The sequence below is a fragment of the Streptopelia decaocto genome (genome assembly GCF_964273445.1).
Source record: "Streptopelia decaocto genome assembly, chromosome: 5".
Taxonomy (NCBI): Eukaryota; Metazoa; Chordata; class Aves; order Columbiformes; family Columbidae; genus Streptopelia; species Streptopelia decaocto.
Window position 1 is genome coordinate 66,145,398 of NC_138659.1, and position 22,028 is coordinate 66,167,425.

At 39.4% G+C, this 22,028-nt stretch overlaps 1 protein-coding gene across 1 annotated transcript in view; it reads right to left on the bottom strand.

Annotated features, from left to right (window-relative positions):
• Positions 1–205: 205 nt before the first annotated feature.
• CACUL1 (CDK2 associated cullin domain 1) overlaps positions 206–22,028 on the bottom strand; it is a 46,675-nt gene continuing 24,852 nt past the window's right edge. The window contains exons 5-9 of the mRNA XM_082052660.1: positions 21,714–21,816; positions 9,801–9,890; positions 7,520–7,658; positions 4,279–4,322; positions 206–3,234 (exon numbers count right to left, since the gene is read on the bottom strand). Coding sequence (XP_081908786.1) covers positions 3,194–3,234; positions 4,279–4,322; positions 7,520–7,658; positions 9,801–9,890; positions 21,714–21,816 — 417 coding nt within the window. The 3' untranslated portion in view covers positions 206–3,193. The remainder of the gene's footprint in view (positions 3,235–4,278; positions 4,323–7,519; positions 7,659–9,800; positions 9,891–21,713; positions 21,817–22,028) is intronic.

Genomic DNA, 22,028 nt, shown 5'->3' on the forward strand with positions numbered 1-22,028 from the left:
AATATTTATCCACAAATACTTCCTCAACAACTGCAGAAGGGTATCGGGGAGATCCAACTGCAGAAGAGTTGAGTACTTACCTAGATAGACCACCCCCCATCACCACTTGTATCAAAGACCATCTTGAACCATATGTTGACAGTCACCTACTATTACAGTAGTCAGCAGGATGGAGTTAAATATTCCAACTTCCCAAATCAAGAAATGAAATTAATCTGAAAATATTTTAATGTAGCAAGTTTGGCTATAGAACCAGTGCAACATAGAGAGGACGCCCATTGTATAACCAACTTTACTGCTTAATCTTAACAGAGTAAGCTACAGAGGCAACAGATTTACCACAAGTTATCTGGTTAAATTAAATATTGCAGGTAGGAACATGCTGTTGGTAATTGTGGCTTTACAGTACCAATGCTCAAGTTGGCTGAGTTAGTTTTACTGTAAGTAAAATGCAAGTTTACAGAGAAACAAAATAATTTAGTATAGCACGCTGTATTGTTTCATGCTCAGTCACAATGATAACGTCTTTGACAGATAAACAATATTTCAGCATTATGTTAATAATGCCAAAACATACAGGAATTTTAATGCCAAATTTACAACATAATACAGTGCTTAACAAACAGATTTCTCAGGTATGGTGGCCAAGTGAGAATGCTACACAGGACTGAGAAGCATCCAAGCACTACCCAGTGCACACAAAGTGAACCACACCGACAGGAATGCTTTACCTTCTGATGGAATTATTGTTCTAGAAGTTTGTGTCCCAAACATAATGCAACGTAAAATGAATGTTGAACCCTTGCCTCAAACATGAAGCAACAGGAATACATGTTCTTTAAAAGCTTGAACCAGTAAAACCACCTTAAGAACAGAAAAACATTGTGATCACTGGACAAGGGTGACAGAGCTTGATTACTGTATTAGATGAACTAGAATGGGAATGACGTTGTAAACACATTTTAACCAAATTCGGTTAATGTATCTATTCTTAACTCAAGAATATTGGCATTTCAGCAAACAGTGATTTTTAAAGCTAAGGACACTATCAGAGATTTTATGTTTGTTTAAAGCCAAAACTGATTTAAAATCATCTGGAAGCTGGCAAATCATTTTTCATTCCCTATCAGCCTTCATTAACTTTTCCACTGCGTTCTTCAGCAAAATTTTCAAAACCCCTGGTTTTGTCTAATTCTGCCTCAACTTAAGCAGCTGGCAGCAAAGCTGAAGCAAACACTATCGACACTTGAAAATCCCAACTGCGAGTGGTTTGGTTTCCACTGCTGGGGGTGAGCTCAGCCTGCTGGCATTGCTCTGCATGGAAAGCAGAACACTGAAGCATTCATTTTTAACCTGAAAAGAAACACTTCCTTAAAAACAAACAGGCTTTCTGAATATGCAAAGAAATATATAGGTAAATCAGATTTTAATCTGTCAATCACAGAAGTGTCCTCCGCATTCTTCCCCACGCCCACCCTCCAAACTAACAGCATTGCCAAAGTGGCTGATGTGAAACTGAGAGAATTCAATTCATTTACATGAAGCCTGGCTACAAAGCAGAATGAAAAAGAAATGTTGTCCCTGCCGCATATATTTTTTATCTTTTTCCTGCATTGTGTAATGAAGTCACACAAGCATAAAGGGGCTTGTGGGGGGGGTTTGTGTGTAGTTTTTTTTTGAACAGGCATAAGAGCTGTGCAAGATAAAACTGAACAAACTTTGTTTCACTTCAGAAAGATTTTATATTACCGACTCATTTCTCTTTGTAACTAAAGGTGATAAAAAATAAATCCATAGTAATAAAAGAAAAAAAAACACAACAAAAACACCTGTAGTCAAGCTGCTTTTTCAAGTATGTTTCTCCCCTCAGGAAAGAATTGCATTAGCCATACTACTGATTAAAGCCCCTGTCACAATCATTAGGATTCAGACCACAGGTCCAGATCTCCTGGAACTGGGCTCAGCTGGATCTCCAGCTGGGTTTGCCAAGGCTGGAAGCGGGGGCCGATGGGCACACATGCCTGCGTTACGCCGCTCCTCAGCTCCCCAATGCCAACAACATCCACTTCACAGCCCCATCGCGTCCCCGGTGCAGGAGAAACGGCACAGGAGCCACAAAGTGACCTTGGACAGGTGCCACTGTTCACTGATCAACCAGCTGCAAGTCTGGTTCGTGCTGCCAGAGATGCACTTTGCAGACCTACAAAACCCGAGAATTTTGCCCCAAATATTTCTACGTAGCACAGCATCAAACACATCTTAGTATTTCATTCAGTCTGGAATTCACACCTCAATCTATTGCGATTATGGAAGCCACTGAAAAGTCAATGAGAGGGGTTCTACAAGAGTTGGTCCCACCACTGAACACTAAAACTCATGTAAAATAAAAGGGGACAAACTTCCAAGCCACGATTAGTGATGGTGATAGGTTCGACTTTTTTCTCAGATTCACCTCCCATTAACGCAAGAGAAAAGTGCAACTTTGCAGCATGTTTGTTCACGTCAAGTTTTGCCTCAAGAACACATTTTGCAGTAACAAAATATGGTCTATAAAGTTGCAAAGTGCACAAGCTGAAGGCACAGAGTACAAACACATAGGAAAACAGATTTCAAAATACAAAGTAACAAAAAAAGAGCTAAAAGAAAAATCTGGAATTTAAAACTCCCTGACAGAAGATACATTTATATGGGACCAACTCTTAAAGGTGACCATTTTTAAACTAATGAACAAATATTGCAAAATAACAAAATTTTATTCTTATTAAGTAAAAGCTCCAGAAAATACCTTGAAGTTTAAAAACTAATACACTGACGTGTTAACTAGTTTTAAGAATGTCCTTAATATTAAGAAAAGAGTGCAAAAAGGATTCTTCCATTCTAACACTTTTGGAAGCTGCTGATTCCAGCTGCCCATTTCTACTTTGAAAGGATCGTTTTTCAAGGTGCATTCCTCACAAAAATCACAGAACATGAACTTGTTGAGAGGCCAGACCAAAGAATCATGTCTTTCAAAGTCATCCCAATTGTAGCAGCAACTGACATTTTATCGTATAAAGAAGTCCAAAACTCTTCTTTGAGGCATAGTTCGTGTCAGAGCTTGAGTATCAGCAGTTGCCAAAGGAGGCTCTGGATACCACCTGCGCTCCTCCAGTGTCTGTTCTGGTTAGGAAGAGAAGCTGATCCAATATATTCACTATCTGTACCCCCTGGAGCTTGCACAGCCTGATGAGCCATCTGAAAGTACAGAAAAAGTTCAAGAAATTCTCTCATATTAAGCTTCCACCTTAAGTTCTTTGCCCCCATTTCCCCACCAACCCCAAAACCAGCATTGCCTGCAAAATGCTAATAGTGTAACCTGAAGTTGATATACCAGGGAAACATCCACCTATTCATTTCAGGTTGTCATAAGAATTCATCATAAAACTGTATGACATTTTATGGTAGGAAATAAAGCAAACATACTCAGCGGAAGGCACAGGAGGAAACTTGGTGGAAGGAATGCAATAAAATGAAGTTAACAATGGCACCAGAACAGATACTATTCCCCTGTCCCCAAGGCTAAATGACAATCAGGACCTTGTACTTAAACCCTGACCTAGTACGTGTGGGACTAGATTCTCTCCTGGACAAATATTTAATCAGCACAGAAGGCAGGACCTTTGACTGCACCCAAATTCGGGATGTCTGGAGTAGACCAACTAACCAAGAATGGAAATATTCCTCCCTGTGTCTCTTCTCCCCACCCCATCATCTCTACTGGGGGAAATTAGGAGAGTAACAAAGTGAAGAACCTCACAGTTAAACATGCAGCAAGAGACTTCACCTACAAATGGAAGAGAACTTCCCTGCTGCACGACTCGAGCATTTGTAGACAAATACTCAAGACAGGTGGCCACCAGCTTGTATTAGACACATCACTGAGGGCCTGGCTCATCACTTCGTTACCTTTTAGATGTATCCTGACTTGGGACAACTACGTTCTTCTCCCTTAAGTCCTCAGCTGTGTACTTAAGTGGAAGTATCTTGGCCTCTGCAGCTTGGATATCTTACTACCTTACAGGTGGCTGTGGGACTCCAGCACAGTTAGCCAGGCTCTAGATCCAAGAAGATTGTATTTTTACTTGGAATGATAAAGATTCCTTTGGCAGACTGAGCTACACGTGGAGGGGCAGCCTCTGACACCTCGACAGCCCCAAGAAGCCAGAAGGCCACCAGGAGCTGTGTGCCCAAAGCAGCAGGGACAGCAGGACAGCGGAGGGCAGGGAGATGCATACTCACTGTACGTTAACTCTTCTCCAGCTCTCTTTCGTGACTGGTCACCTCTAGGAAAGAAAAGGAAGAAAAGTATTTTCATGATAATCTGTTCTAGTTGAAGATGTCCCTGCTCATTGCATGGGGAGTTGGACTAGATGACCTTTAGAAATCCCTTCCAACCCAAACCATTTTATGAGTCTATGATTTTAAAAAAGAGAAAACAATAGTGAAATACCTCAGCACAATCATAATCAACTTTTACAGACTTTAGAAACAAAATTCAAACATAGTAGCAATAACACATGACTGCGGGATTCTGGATTTACTAAAACAGAAACATAAGTTAGATTTTATATATTTAATGAGTTCATCCTTCTGTCAAAGACAGTAGGTTTGATCTTGTAACTTTTTACAAAATGAAGATGAGGAAAATTGCTCATATGCAGAGCAGTCTTAAGCCATGCATAGAATTGTTTTCCTTAACTCAAACTCCTCAACCAAGCTTTAGAGAACTACATAAATTCTGCATCTGTCCATCTAAAAAGGTACGTTAGTCCTGAAACCCCAGCAATGAGACTCGAAGCAAATCTGAGCTGACAGCACTTCCTCTTCAAGCACAAGATTCAAATAAATAACTAAAGCTGTATTGGCATCAATTGCTCCTGAAAACCCAAAGTCAAATTCCCATCTATTTGGAAAACATTTTTTTTCCTTTTATTCTTGTGCACACAGACCCTTAAAGCTGGTAAATCTGTCTGCTTCACAAGTTTCTCACTACGATAGATATGCTATTGAAACTGTCATATAAGGAAGAGAGATTCTAATATATTTTCATCACAGTGGTTATAATTTAACATTTATCTGCTGGAAGTTGGTAGAATATTTTTTTCTCTAATAATATGAAGTGTTCTTCCTTGAAATGACTCTTAAAGTGATGGACCTGCTGTGTATGACTTGATTAAGGTCTTTCTCAAGACAAATACTGCCAGGCAAATGGCTCGTGTTCCCACTTTCTGCAGCAAATAGTATTTAATGGTGTTGACAACCTGACTATTTCAAGTAGAACCTGATATGCCATCAGTGCTGCTGAAGACACCTCACTGTGCTGTGTTCCTCAAGGTTATTGTTGTAGGAAGTTCAGCAGCAAAGACATCACCACTTTTTGGCGCAATTATAGGAGAAGAGGTGACATTTCATGCCAACCCAGAAGCGAACAGCCTTCGTACGCTCCTTCGTAAAAGAGACAAACAACCCTTTTGTACATACATATACATCTATACAAGTAAGAATAAAACCTCAGAACAATGCTGAAAAGGTCATAAAGAAATACAACCCGTGTTCCTGAACATAAGCAGAAGCACATTTTACTTCTTCAAATACATTTCAAGGAAAAATGCATTTCAAATACTACTTCAAAATGCCATGTAGCAAATTATATCACCTGTACTTCAGTTTTACCTCTGCCCTTTCCATGGTGACAGACTCTAACACTTCACAGAACCTCCATGTTTACCAGGCTGCACTGACTCCTCGGCAGTAAGACCATATAAATGTGTTTTGCAAAATACATTCATCAGTTACTCCACTGCAGAGTTTTGGTTTGCACTTTAATGTAATAAATCGAAAGCAAGGTAGATAAAAACAGTAGTTGCACCAAAGCATGGGTTGGGGTGGGACAATTTTCTACACCTTCAAGACATATTAAAACTCTTCACATGTCCAATACCCGGAAGATCACATACTCAGAAAGACAAAAGGAAGAGGAACTCTTAGAAATTGGACTTTGCAACCAACATGTGACACAGGAACCTTTACTTTGTTCTTCCCTGTATGGCCTTTCTCAAGCCCTCATTTCTTTGTCCCCACAAGACAGAAACAGTTTCCTATGGATTTGTATTATTTATAGTGTTAGAGAATTACTTTTCTGCATAAAACAGGAGTTACTAAAATATATTCTGAAGATCCCATGAAGTTTCTAAGAAGAGGGCACAACACCGGCCTCCAAATTTTGCAACGTTCAGTACCCTTTGCTTCCTTTTATACAGCACCAGCCAAAAAACTTCACGGTCAAGCTGGCAAGCCTGCCTTATTTTCAGATACTGGGGAAAAATGTTCCTGAAACAAACTGATTTTGTGGATATGGATCATTACTACTTGAAACTTCATTTTTAATTCTCTATGAAGAGACGAAACGAGTGAAATGTGGTTGTATGTGGAACTATTATAAGACACCTACAGAATTAATTAGATTGAAAATTAGACAAAACTAAAATGTTCCTTTTTTTTGTTTTGTTTCGTAAATTTCCTCCTTTGGTCAGCACTATATACCTACTCAGTTTCAAACAAACAGTCTCAAACTTCTATTTCTTGGGCCAAATGCACCGCTTTTCTCAGCCCAAGCTCTTATGACTTTATTTTTAGTATCCTAACCTATCAAAATTTGTTTTGCTCAACAGAAAGCCTTACAAGGAATGAGTCTCCAATACCATTTGCATTTAGGTCAGCAGTAGAGTTCTGAAGCTCAATAATTTACCAAGCTTTGAAGAGAGAAATTACCTCTGTAGAAAACTACACTAATGTGAAATCCAGGAGCACGTCTAACACTAAACATACACACATTTAGTGGGTGTTTAAACTACAGGACCAGTTTTTCAGTGCTGCAGTTGCACAGGTAACAGGAAGGATGATTTATCCTCTTCCCACTGAAAGGAACCTCTGGGGAACAGAGCACGACAGCTTCCCCACGCTTGGTCCCAATGCTGTGCTTCCATCCAGGCAGCTCAACAACAGGCACAGCCCAGAACCATCAACATGAAAATTAACATGATGAAAATTTTCCACTGTCTCTTCTACTGTTTGTTCTTCAATTCTCAGAAGAGAAACGTGTATTTAAAATAAATACCTACTGTATAAATAGCTCTGAAAGTGGAATAAGGAGAAGTCGTCAACTGACATTTTCAGAAGCAACATAATCAGAAAAGAAAAGGTCAAAGTAAAGGCTGAACAAGAGCATGATCGTGCATTAGAAGCACAATGAAAACACAGGGTGGCATGAACTGTAAGCAATCTGTTACATGAAAATATTTGAAGACTTGCGATGATTTGCTCTTTGGTACCATCTGCCAGGTTGGTACTGCTCAAAATGTGTGGAAAATAAGACCATATTTCAGATATTGAGCTGTGAAAGTTCTTCATTAACTCTTAAATTATTTTAAATTATTTCAGCACTGTCCAGCACCATTACTACTGAAGTAGTAATTATTACCTCGTAAATCCATTCTGCATAAGCTCTCTTTGAAGTTTCTGGTCTTGAGCAGCATATTCCTGAAGCTCAGATTCCACAGCAGGGGGTAGAATATTTGGGATGAATTTAGAAAATAAAGCTGGTGCCATCTGTACCCATTCTGTAAGAAGAGGGAAAGCAACAACAAAACATGTGGAAAAGATCCTTTGTGAAAATTTTACTCTTTGACAGATGTCACTTTGCTCTATTTTGAATACATTTTATGATCTTGAACAAAAAACAAACAAACAAACAAACCCCACAACAACAAAACAAAACCATCCCCTAAACCCACAGAAACCAGACCTTAAAGCAGACCAAATAATCAGACTGTTAAATGCTTAAATGTAGATAAAGGAATTACTATTTTCTTTGGTCATCAACCTTGTGAGCAAATTGAAATTCAGTTCTTGCTGCATCTCACAGGGGCTGCTGAGCCTCAGGACACTCTCGAGTACAGCTGAAGATCAGCAAACTCACCTTGATAATCACAGAGTGCACTATCAGCAAGTTTACTGATGACACGAAGCTGGGAGGAGTGGCTGACACGCCAGAAGGCTGTGCTGCCATCCAGAGACCTGGACAGGCTGGAGAGTTGGGCGGGGAAAAATTCAATGAAATATAACAAGGGAAAGTGTAGAGTCCTGCATCTGGGCAGGAACAACCCCAGGTTCCAGTATAAGCTGGGGAATGATCTATTAGAGAGCAGTGTAGGGGAAAGGGACCTGGGGGTCCTGGTGGACAGAAGGGTGACCATGAGCCAGCACTGGGCCCTTGTGGCCAGGAAGGCCAATGGTACCTGGGATGGATTAGAAGGGGGTGGTCAGTAGGTCAGAGAGGTTCTCCTTCCCCTCTACTCTGCCCTGGTGAGACCACATCTGGAATATTGTATCCAGTTCTGGGCCCCTCAGTTCCAGCAGGACAGGGAACTGCTGGAGAGAGTCCAGCGCAGGGCAACAAAGATGCTGAAGGGAGTGGAGCATCTCCCGTGTGAGGAAAGGCTGAGGGAGCTGGGGCTCCGGAGCTTGGAGAACAGGAGACTGAGGGGTGACCTTATTAATGTTTATCAATATATAAAGGGTGAGTGTCATGAGGATGGAGCCAGGCTCTTATCAGTGACAACCAATGATAGGACAAGGGGTAATGAGTTCAAACTGGAACACAAGAGGTTCCACTTACATTTGAGAAGAAACTTCTTCTCAGTAAGGGTGACAGAGCCTGGCCCAGGCTGCCCAGGGGGGTTGTGGAGTCTCCTTCTCTGCAGACATTCCAACCCGCCTGGACACCTTCCTGTGTAACCTCATCTGGGTGTTCCTGCTCCATGGGGGGATTGCACTGGATGAGCTTTCCAGGTCCCTTCCAATCCCTGACATTCTGGGATTCTGTGTAACACGTTAGTGTGGGAGGCTTGTTCACAAAATTTACACCTCTCTTCCCTGAGCCTTATTTCTAGAAAGCACAGTAATATCAACATATAACCCTGCTTCTCCATTACCCATTTCAAATGAATTAATGCAATTCTCTCACTGATCTTCCAAAGCTCAGATGAACACTTTTTAATGTTCATTATATAATTCTAAACTGTATTAGTTCAGCTTTGGGATAGAAATGTGATTTAATTTCACTACACTGAACACTGCCTTACAGAAGCAAAACAGTTTACCTTAAAGCCGCTTCAAGGCTGATAAGAAACACAGGCGACTGAGCAAAGGATGAAAATTGGGTTTATTGCAACTGTGTAAGAAGTTCTAAGAAAAATAAATGCCCCACAAGTATTTCTGAAGCCAGACTTTCCAGAGGTTGTAGCAGTTCTCTTAAACTTCATCTTTACTTGGGAAAAAAGGGATGCTTTTAAATATATTCACTAGGGCACACCATGAGCTTTTACCCAATGCCCACATATGGTCACCTGGTTGATACCAGGCTTCAACAGCGTTTATTTCAATCAGCAAACTCACTAAATCATCATTACTAGTGTACATGCGGTTTTAAAAAAAACCAATGCACTACCCTCCCTCATCACAGAACCATTTTGGTTGGAAAAGACCTTCAAGATCATCAAGTCCAACCATTAACCCAACACTGGGCATTCACAACATGAAATACTGTGGTATGTATTTCGTGCCACTGCCAGATCGCTATAGGTGAGAAAGTATTTCAGGTTAAATCCAGGTGGGAAAACCAACACCCTGATGATGGCAGAGACAAAGAAAAAATTTAGAAATATTCTAGAAAAATTCTAGAAATATTGTGTCTTTTTTACCTGGTCGTAGTGTATACAGGCCTTTCACAATATTTGCCATGGTTGAAGGAGTTATTTGAAACGGTGTTGACTGAGCTTCCAAGAGTAAAGCTGAAATAAAATTAAGAGAATTAGCTATTTTTCTAATCAAGAAATACAGGCTCTTACACATACATTTCTGCATCAAAGAAATACAGTAGTTGTGCTTTTTTGTTATCTGACGTCCTCTCAAAGGCAACAGGCAGGTATCTGTGCCAACCTAATTCTCAAGAGTAACAAAACATCACCTTTAAATAGAAATATTCCGTTCAAATTATATAGGATGGATATGTTAAATCACTTATGTTTCATCTGTTTTCAGATAGGTAAATGGAGTGAGGAAAAACCAACCAAGTGATGGCTCTAAGTATACTGGGTATGCTGAACACCTGGAGATCCCAAAATCCTCACTATAGAATTTTTAGCATCTTGCCCATACAACTAAGGCTGGATTGAAATTCTACTAATGAAGTATAAGTAGTGTAAAAAGAAAGTAAAAATTAAATAAGAAAAGTTGTCCTTTTAAACACAAGTGAACATTTCTATTTCATTTTTGGTATTTTCTGTAGTAAACATTGCAGTAATTGCATCTTCCTCTTGTGGAAAAACCTGGCAATAGCAGATTTACTGCTTGTATTACAATATCCAGACCTTTAGCCTGCCTTGTATTCAGCTGAGTTTTGTAAATCCATCTGAATTACAGCAACAAACAAAAAAATAAATCAATAAGGCTTAAACCAACTGCGGCCTTTTCGTTTTTATGCTTCTACAAAGCAGCTGAGCAGCTCACACAGTGTCCTGTGCCCACTATGCAGGGGAGAAATTGCTCTTACACACTTCAGGTAGAATTGTATCTCTTGTGCTTCCATTGTAGACTCTGGTTTTTAATCTTTAAAGCTTCACCAATTCGGTCTTCAGCATCTGCCGATACCGTACTTGCCATAGAAAGAAAAATCCTTGGCAGCACGTTCTTCTCTTTGTGAAACTGTTTAAATGGCTCGTGTAATAGGGAGATTAAAAAGGAAGTACTTTTTCTAATCTCCAAGTAATGAAAGTGGTTACATTTCACTGTTATAGATGAATTTATTTTACAAAGAACCATCTCGAAAGCGCTTGGACCTTTCAGCTGAAGCCTTGAGGGGGTGAGAGGCTGTGATTTGTTTTGTAATAACATATTTACAGCCTCTTTCCTAAAGAGTTTTTAAACAGCCTCTTGGCAGCCAGGAAAGTTGCAAATCATTAAATTTAAAAGGGAATGATGCTTTTTAAAGAAGATATGCACACACTAATGCACAATCCATACAACATGTGTATTTACATACATATATTTAATTAGACTGTAGCTACTTCAGCATAAGCTTCACCAATAGATTTGTAAAGCATCCAAATTTCTTCTTCATATGTAGACACCAAATGATGTTCCAAAGCTACAAATTATTTAAAACAGAATAAGCCTAAAAAGACTGATTTAAATATTCAATCAACACAGCTTCTTGACTTTATTCCTGATAAACTGAAAACTGTGTTCGGCAGTACTATCCAAGTTATAACTAGCAAGAGCCATTTAAAAATATTTCAGAGACTACTTTGTATAAATGTATACATACAGGGCATATGTGGAAGAGAAAGCAGCTGTTCAGAGTCACTTAGGGGACAAACCCAAATGTTAACACAAGCACCCACAACTGCAGAACTAGAGGGCATCTGACTGCTTGGATATCTCTGAGTAAATGGAAAATCGCAGGTCACACTTATTCCATCTATGGATGAGATGTGAAACACAGCGCTGAGCACACAGTCATGTGTACTGTTGTCTTTCAGTTTTTGTATTTTTTAATAACATAGGAGAAGTAGATGGCAGAGACAAAGACAAATTTTATTTTCTGGTATATATGGATCAAAGACAAGAGGTGCTGAGCACACCAGACTGGCGGCCTGTGGTACTGGAGACACGCTGGGCCTGCGAGATGCTCCCACCTTTCTCCTTCCCTTCCAGCTAATGAGACCCCCACAGCACCCCCTTAACGTGTTCGAGCTGCTGACCACGAGAATTATTTGTACAAGCAATAGTTTCAGAGGGCAGTCCACATCTTGAGCATAGTTCACCACTATAAACATGCAATATTTCACCCATAAAGCTCATTTCAGTTGTGATCCTTTGAGATAACATGAACAGATATATCTGCAATATAAAGCCAGTAAAATGAGCAGCCACTTGTTTCTGTTTCAGGTTACTGACCACATCACCTGAGATAGGGATTTCATTAATAACTCAGTCAAAGAATTCACCTGGAGATCAATCCTACAGAAACACCTTGTTCACCACCTCACCACGGCTTCAGGAATTACCATTTAGTCTTTTTTCTGCAACTGCTTATACCACATGCGACAACGGAAACTTAAATCGCTCATGCCTGATTTACGGTCGATAAATACAAACATGATGTTATTATATTCAACAACAATGTAAGAAAGGAATGGCATATATTTCCTGTTGCTCACTAAAGAAAACTAAAAGAATAGACTATTCATTAAACCATACAGTATAAATTAATCCAGCCCACACCTTTTCCAAAAGCTATGTATCAATAGCTGAAGGATGAATAGCATTGCTGGAGAATATGTATTTTCAGAATGATTTCTATAAGAACGACAAGACTCCTCTCTCTGGATAGATTCAAGAAACCTCAGTCAGACAAAGATGTAAACACATAAAAGGTGTAAAACTCCTTCACACACAAATTTATCTTCAGTTTTGCAATGAAATCTACCCAAACTTTCAATCCTATGTTACTTCTTGAGAGGTTCACTTAAACCAAAGGAATAGAAACAGCCGTGCCAGACACACTAAGTTACCTCTGTTGTTATTTTACAGTCTTACCAAATATTAAGGCTTTGGTTCTTGCTTTATTATAATAATTAATGAGACTCTACAACACAGCAGTTGCAAAGACTCTTTCTGCCCCATGGCATTTACAAAGATGGATCAGGGTGAGGCAGAATAAAACTAAACCTCAGGTGAACAACAGTGGTAATGACACTATGATACGATCTGACCACCTTGGTGTTTATGAACCAAGATGGCATTTCACAGACTGAGTAACCAATATGCAAAGAAGTTAATTAACCTGCAAATAGTCCTGAAAATAACTCACGGCAGAATCAAAGAAGGGACGCGTGGGCTCCCACGATGAAATGCTTTGTGTGCAAAAAGATACAAGATGCTTTGAAATGTTGTTGAACTGAGGTAAGACAATACCCAGAATGGCCTCAGGGCTTTTTTTGAGGAATGGTGGATAAACTATATTGGAATAAACAAGGTACGAACCTGCAGCACTTCAGTTATTCTGTGGTAACCATGTTACTCCATTATTGCAGAATCACTCTGAAGCAGCTCGACCCTTGATGAATTTTTAAACTATTTCATAATTACAGTGGGTACCCGGGGCAAGATGCAGGACAGCCAGAATTCCAGGAGCAGAGATGGTATCTTACCAGTTCAAACTCACTTGTTCAGAACTCAAGATTCACTTGCAAAATCTAAAGGTTAGCTATTCTAAAAATATTCCTATCACTCATTTCAAAATAGATTTCTTTTACTTATCAAAGATGTAATTCTTCTGGAAGAAGAGTGAAACTCTTGCATATTAGTGCACAAGATTTTCTTTTCCTCCCTTTGCAGTAATGTCACAGAACTTCAATGTAAACTACTTTAATAAATCACACCTAAGTATGGCTTCAGCAGATGTATTCAAAGTTGTAATTATTCAACGACACATTTAAAATTATACATCGTATTCCCATTAAAAGCAACTCTAACAGCTTCCCCAAGTAGGCGTTACTCAGCTGTTGCTCTCCAGCCTTCAGCAGAAGCAGAACTGATGGCTTAATGAAGCTAGAAAATGAAACAAATGTATTCCAGAGATCTTTATCCCACCATACAAACTGTGCTCTCTTGTACTTAACTCCAATACGTATGCAATATTTACATTATTTTGCAGAACAACGACTTTGATATTTGCACAGAACTGGAGCCCTTACACAACTGTACATGAGCTGTTGCTTTGAGGTTTTGGGGGAGGTTGGTTGTTTTGGGGGGTTGTTTTGTTGTTGTTTTTGGTGTCTTTGTTATAGTTGGTTTGGTTTTTGCTTTGGGGTTTTTGTCATTGTTGAGTTTTGGTTGTTGGTTTGGTTTCTGCTTTTCGTTCCTTTCTGTGTTGGTGCATTTGTTGTTGTATTAACCTACTGCCTATTCTATTATTAAACTGGCCAATAAATCTTGATCACATATTACCTTCTCATTACTTTAACCCAGGTACAATTTGGATGCGTTAACTATTGATCTAAAACTTCAAAAGCCTTTTGCATGAAAACCAACCTTCCCATTTGCAGTTACATCAAACTCCTCATTATTCTGCTTTTTTATTTTCCTTTAAACAGAACTAAAAATAAATTTTTAGCAACTTAAATTCTTCAAAAGTTTGTCCTGAATTAAAACTTACATTAGAAAAAACCCACAGAAGTCGTATTTATTACTAAGCGTTTGCCACTAGGCCTTTAATAAAGCCATAGATTACTTTTAAAACATTCATTACATAGCCCAAAAGCTTTGTGAAGTATCTAATAAAAACGCTGTGGAGTAAAAATATCCAAGTCTTAATCACACGGAAAATATTCAGTGTTGTAACCTGAATAAATATGAAAAACAAAGCTATAAACATAGAAATACAGACTTTTGGACTTCTGTAACTGGAAAATAAGGTGATATTTTCATGTTTACAATTTTATGAAGGCTCGTTGAAATAGGAACATTGTTCCTGTTTCTCTACCAAGGATCCAGATTAAACGTTACAGTCATTATCTGAGACTATATTTTCCTATTAAAAAACTGCCTTACTTTGAGGTGCTGCAACTTAACATGAAACAAGAACAGCTACAACTATTTAAAATAACATAGTTCTTTTAATTAAAAGTGCAGTTCAGTAACAATATTTGTGTGTAGATTAAGCGTTCTTTAAAGAATACAAGTGTATTCTAATATACTTGGTAACACTACAGTTTCCAATATGGCTACAACAAAATTACTTAACTCTGCCAAATCCCCACACGTTGGAAAAGATGCAGAACACAGTGCAGCTGATTTTTGGTGACTACTGATATTTGGAATGAAGACAAGAAGGAAGGAAAACGTTGCTTTAAGGTTGAACGGGAATTTGAAGTGGAGGTAATGGGATTAAACTATTTGCCTATGTAGAATAAGCCAGAAACTAAACACTGAACAGATTCAAAATCTCCTAAATGCACAAAAATCTTTTAAACGTACTTTTAGTGAAGAATTTAATAATAAACACATCCCTTCCTTACATGTCTAAAAGGACCCTCTATGCTATAGAACCCTCCTGCCCCCCAAAAAGTTGGTATTTCAACAGCTTTATAGCCAGGAAGAATAAAATAATTTGTTGTAGAGGAATTCTAACAGAAATCACCCCATTTTAGTCTTGTACAAATATGCTGGAATAGATCGGTATTTTGCCTTTGTGCTACGCTATCTTGCTTCATTTTGAAGACTCTCAGGAAGGAATCTTGTAATCTAAACACAGATTGATTAAAACCCAGAGAACAAGTCACTCTGCAGGCAAATAATCCTACTTTTTTTTTTTTTCAGTAAGTCAAACATCTTATTTTTCTTTATCATCATTAAATTTTAAGCAAGAAACATATCTTTACGAAGGTGGCAGAGCAAGGTTGTGCATTTTCTTCTCATACATTTTTCCTTACAATGTGCAAAGATCAGTAAGCAAAGCCGTGTCCAGGGGCTGAGTCACATCCAATATATTACAGAAGTAAAGCGCCTCAGCAATCAAATGGGACTCTTTTTTTTTACCATATTGCTTCTGCCATCACTGTAGTCACTCTGTGTCTCAAACAAAAAAGAACAGTAATTTCAAATGCTTACGGGTAGATTCTATATTCATGCTTTAGTTCAGATTAGAAATGTGCTTTTGAAGCAAATTCACTGATCATTCCCACTTACTGCTCCTTGGTTCCTATGACAGAGCTGCCTGGGACCATATCAACTTAATTCCTTTTGGGCAAGGTTAAACCAAATGTGCTCGAACTACTAACGGCCTTTCTGTCCACAGGACCAGACATTAGCAAGTGTGAAATAAAACTCTCCAAAATGCACATAAAGGTGAACACTGAGTCCTCGACACCAACACATAGGTGTTCCATACTCTCTAGATCTGCTCCCTTTTTAAACACCACCACTTATTAATGTAGACGTAGCCTAAACCATGCAAGGAAACCTTCAGCGCTTGCAACAGGGCACATACCTTAAAACATATAAACCTGTGGTCATTGAACTTCTGCTGCACCAAAACTATACTGATTATATACACATTTTTTCCAAGACCAGGACACTGGGCTACACTGACTTTTGAACCAACTCAGCACAGCCACTCAAGAACAATTTGATTTATGGATCTAACTGCTATTTCCTTAGGAAGTAAAATCATTACATCTGACATGGAAACGAGAAGCACAAATTAAAACAATTTATTGAATGTAAATCTAGAAGGACAGCATAAAAAAAAAGGTGAAAAATAATAAGTGTTTTCCTCCCTTTTCAGGGGATTTTCTTTGCAGTTTGTGGGTCAAGGCAATGACAGCTTGCTTCTAATACATAGATTATTTCAGACAGATGTCAAAACAGAGGGGGAAAAAATAAAGAAATGCCAACTACAGCAGGGAAAAAAGACAAGAAGATGGATTGGATTGACCACCTCTGCCAAAGGGTGAGGTGTGGGGAGTAACGTAAAAACCCCAACACGTCAAAATAAAGGCCGTGTTCTCTGTTGTAGCTGTGAACCTGGCATCAATCACAGTGCTCCTCTCAGCCTTCTGTGCTGCTCCTCTTCTCCTGGGCTGTGCACAAACTAGAGCTAGACATGGAAACACAGCCTCTCCTGCACAAACTCCAGGCAAACCTCTGCAAGGAAACCTCTAATGGTTATAATTTGGTTTATTCTCTGTAATTTTGTGTTAAAATTGTACCTGCTGCAAGCAAAGAGGACAACTGCACAACTTCATCGTTAGAAGTTGTCAGCAACCTTGGCCAGCTTTCCAGTCAACTTTTCTGGTACTTCTCAGAAAGCACCAATGCAACGGAAACAGCTTTCCTGCCATCTTTATAAAGGAAAAGCTTTTCCAATGTAAACAGCCCTTCTATTAAGCTATAATATACCTCCAATAAAAACCTAAAAATTAAGAAAATGGAGCAGCAAGATTTCTTCAGCTGAATCCAAGTGACATAACTGGGAAGAAATGAAGCTGCCCTATGCAAAAATCTTCAGAGAAAAGTTTTTCCCAGTAACTAATTAGAAACTGTAAATATAATAAAATAGGTTACGATTCCTCCCCCTCCTCCAGTATTTTTACAAGGAATTTTTTCTTGGAAAACCATGAGAAAAGCTGCTACTTTTGGTGAACATACATGATAGGTTTTACACTGGATTTTAGTTCTGAACTCACACAAACACTGACATGAAGAACTACATTCTATAATTACCTACGTGCTATTAGAATCTACATACAGGGAACTGCTCCGTATCCTCATGCTTCAGCAGCTAATTCTGTAAGTATCTGGATATATATCATGAACAAAAAACTAAGACAGCCAATAGTCGAGATCTAGTGCTTTAATCCTCAACAATAATTTTGCCTAAATTTCACATGTTTTCAAGCTCATGTTGTAGTTCTGAAGCAGCAAATTTCAGGGAATTGCCTCATTCACAACCCATATTATCACTTTGGATCCTGATAACAATTTTAAGAGCTGTGAAGTCCTAGGCCCTATTTATTCAATTGCATTTTCACCATGGTCCAAGAGCTTTCCTTTTTCTGTGGATTAAAAGGACCTGTTTCTATGATCTATTCCTGACAGAGCGGATCAAAGATGGGAACACGCAAACATCCATTCCAGCATGCTGTTAATAGCTTTTCTCTTCTGTTGCATTTAAAAGTGAGCTTGTTTTGGGCACTAAACTGCCAATAATAACTTAAAAAAAGAATAGCAGCTACTTGCAAATACTCTCTGCCATCGAATTTTACCTATTGGAAGTACTAGAAGTAGTTTCAGGAGCTGTTATGCGTTTTCATCACTGAAGACAGATACATTTTGCAATAACTGCCATTCTTCTAGACTGAAGAACACACAGGGAGATGACAAACTGAGATTACAGCCCAGGAAACCCAGGTCTAACCTGCCCCAACAGTCAGTGGCTGCATAAACAAAACAAACAAGTCACATCGTGCAGAACTATAGCAGGAACATAGACAACATTCCCCCCTTCCCTAGGGACAAGAGATATTATCTGCATCTTCCCCCCACCATTTCTGAAGCTTCTTGCAAATAAAATGCTACATCTTTGCTTATTACATTCAGTTAAGTAGTTGTGCACATCGCAACTTCTCACGGGCCATTTAATACAGCAGTGTTATCGGCAACAGCCAGCTCTGGCTTTGTAAGGAAAATAATCAGGTTATATTCACTTAGGTCAAATATATCCACTTTAATTTGAAGAGCATTGACTGGATAAATATGTGTGAGCGTACAAGTGTTTCACAAACACAATCGTGTTCATGGATCTGTGTATTATCAAGCAAATACATTAAAAATTGTAAGTGCTCAGAAGTGCTCTAGATGGAGTTGCCTTTTTTTTTTAACTAAAAAAACAAACAAAACCAACAACAAAAATTCTCTATCAAAAAAAAAAAAGGACTTAGTGCAGGCGAATTCTGTCCAAGTCAAGTTCACTTGAGCGATATTTCTTCTGTAAATAATGAATCCACACCTTAATCACTCTATTTTCTGCAACTAAGTGCTGAGGTAAGTGCTCCCACCAGAGAGACCATTGTACCGGGAGTTAATTTTGCATCTTTGTGCCTTGGAGCACGCAGCACAGGGACCAGGGCAGACACAACCAGCAGGACTTTGAGCCAGATCAAACACTAAGAAGAGATCTGTGCTGCACCGCTCTTCTGCCTTTCTTTTCTCCCCATCTTTTGAAGTGGAGCGGGAACTTTTTCTGAAATCAGATGAACCTGAAATGTACTTACAGCCCTTCCTGAACACAACTTCAAACAGAAACACCAGCTTCCAGGCTCTAATGGAATGATAAGATACTACAAACAAAAAACCCTCCATACAAAAAACATAGCAACAAATTTCAAGAGCAAGAGATGCTGTCCTTGTCCTCCCAGTCTAGATCACAAACTGATGACACCGATTTTGTTGTTTCTTTTTAAAACAGAGTGAAGCCATGCTGCTACTCACTGCAGTGGCAGCTGCAGCATCTCTTTTAAAAACAGCCCCAGGATTCCATTTCTCTATACAGACGACAATTTCACTGACTTTAATTGCCTACACATACCCACTCAAAACCTTCTTTTTCCACCCCTCATAATAAAAAAAACACATCTCTGTTGAAGCAAATCTGTATCAAGTATCAGGAAATAGCATCAAATTCTGCCAATGACACCGGCAAGTAAAGTAATTAACAGACACTGACTTATATCTTACTTTCATAGGGCCCTTACGCTTCTAAAAATGAACATAATGGTCTTAGCTATTATGGTTTGAATTTCAGCAAGCTAGAAGAACAGCTGAGAATAAACACTAAAACTGCAAGACTATAGCATATGCTTTGTGTCTTCAAATATTTCCCAGGAATCCATTAGCAAGTTTAGAATTTTATTCAGGCAAACTTTAACTCAATTTAAAGATCCTATTATACAAGATTTAACCAAGTGAGATCACAGTTAGGAGTTTATACATGTCCGTATATATTATCTTACTTATATACAGCAACACAGTGGGTGACAGCCTTTATTTTAATTTTATTTTCCAATGTTTTCTTCTATTTTTACTTTAGCAACTAACACAGAGCTGGGGAGATGGCCCATCATCGCAGGTCTTTTCCTTTCAATGGTTCATCTGCCATTTCTATTAGATTCTCATATTATCATCCAGAGGTAACTAATTACATAGCAACACACATCTCTCATAAGTTATGTTATAAAAATCTGACCAGTGTTACTTTTGCTTTGTCATTTGAAAGAAAAAAAAAATCATCACATTAATGCTTTAATTGCCTGAAAAATGCATACGCTTAAAATTCAATGTATTTCCTTCCAAGGCAATATCAGCTGAATTTTCCATGATCCTGTTGCAGCAATCATCTTACCAGATTTCATGAGACCGTTAAACCTCTTTGGCACAAAATAAAACATTAAGTCCATGGGTGAGGATTCCTCATTGTCCTGCTATTTCCAAGGTGATCTGATCTGCTACGTGGCTAAAAGCTCTTCTTAAGGAGGCTTTTCCAAAGGGCAAGGACAAGATGGCATCAGAGCGGGTGACCTCCCCTCATTCTAGGGCACCAGGCTCCCTGAGCTCAGGGTAGTCACCTTGTTCACCCACCCTTCTCCCAGACGCCAACTCACAATGACCCTAAAAAGCACAGCAAAGCTCCTTGGCCCCAGCCCTTCGCTGGAGAGAGAATCTGAGACTGGTTGGGGTTGAAGGGACCTCTGGAGATCATCCAGTCCAACCCACCTGCTCACGCAGGGTCACCAGAGCAGATCACACAGGGTCGTGTCCAGGCGGGTTTGAATGTCTCCAGAGAAGGAGACTCCACAGCCTCTCTGGGCAGCCTGGGCCAGGCTCTGGCACCTCACAGGAAAGAAGTTTCTCCTCATGTTCAGCTGGAACCTCCTGTGCTTCAGTCTGTGCCTGTTGCCCCTCATCCTGTCGTTGGGCATCACTGAAAAGAGTCTGGTCCATCCTCTTGACACCCACCCTGAGGTATTTACAAACATGGTAAGATCCCCTCTCAGCTTCTCTTCTCCAGGCTGAACAGACCCAGCTCTCAGTCTCTCCTCATAAGAAAGGTGCTCCAGACCCCTCGTCACCTTCATAGCCTGGGCATCACTACCCAAGTAAGCACAAAAGGAGAAATATACTCTAATCATCCATCATCTGGTCTCCATTTATCACACAGACAGCAATTGCTTCAGAGAGCAGAGGAGGGGAGGAGCTGTTCTAGATGGACACAGACACCACGGCAAGGCTGGGTTACACAAAGGAGTGCACCGGGCTCAACGCTCAACTCACCAGTTGCACAAAGCACCTGCAATTCTCCCAGCACGCTGGTCAGCCGCTCACCACTACACAAACTCTTCCAAACGGAACTCTGATTATCTCTGCCTTGGCTAATTGCCCCCTCGGGGAGCTCACCAGCCCAGCGCCAGGTCCCTCTGCTCATGCAAACACTGCTGGCGGTGGCAGCGAACTCAGCGGTTCACCACAGGAGTTACTCACAGGAGCACTTAACGGGGTCACTCAAAGTATGTTCCATTTACATTAACCTGTTACCTTAACGGAGAAACTCCTGTAGCATTACGCAGTTCACTGGCTAGCAGGGAGTGCTCGAGTACATCGTGACAATAACCCCAGCAGCATCACAATTCTTTGACCACACCACATTCTTAATGATACCTGTCAGTATTTTGATAAAGAAGTCAAAGAGTAATAGCATATGCAACAGGAAAATGAAACATTTGTTTTGCCATAATCACAGGTGAGAAGGGAAAATATATATATTCGTTCCCTCAGATACTCAAGAGAACTGTGACTTCATATAAAATCATTTTTGAAAAAACAGGTTGACGTGCATCACATTTCTTCATGTGAATGCCTTAAAAAGGAATATGTATTTACGTTCAATAACCATTTGCTATTTTCTCCCTACTTGCTGTGGATTTCTGCAATATATGAAAGCCCTGCAGTTTTCCAGACTTCCATTACAAGAAAAACTCAAGAGGTTTACTTACGCATTAGGTTGTAAATGTGCTTTTCTGCAACATGTTCCGTAAACAGCTTTATAAGGTCATCTTTTAAGTCTCTGTTAAGCTTGGTTTCTATGTAAAATTTATTCTGGAAAATAAGACAGAAGTTTTCAATTTTGTTGCTCGTAACAGCAAATACAGTAAAGTTACTTTTTCCCTGAATGAAAATAGTTCAAAATCTGTAGAATATTTGAGCTCAGTAACCGCATTTATACGACATAAAACATTCCTGTACAGCCAAGAAACTTGTATTGAAAAATCAAGAATGCATGTGGTGCCGCTGGTAACAAACCCAATTAC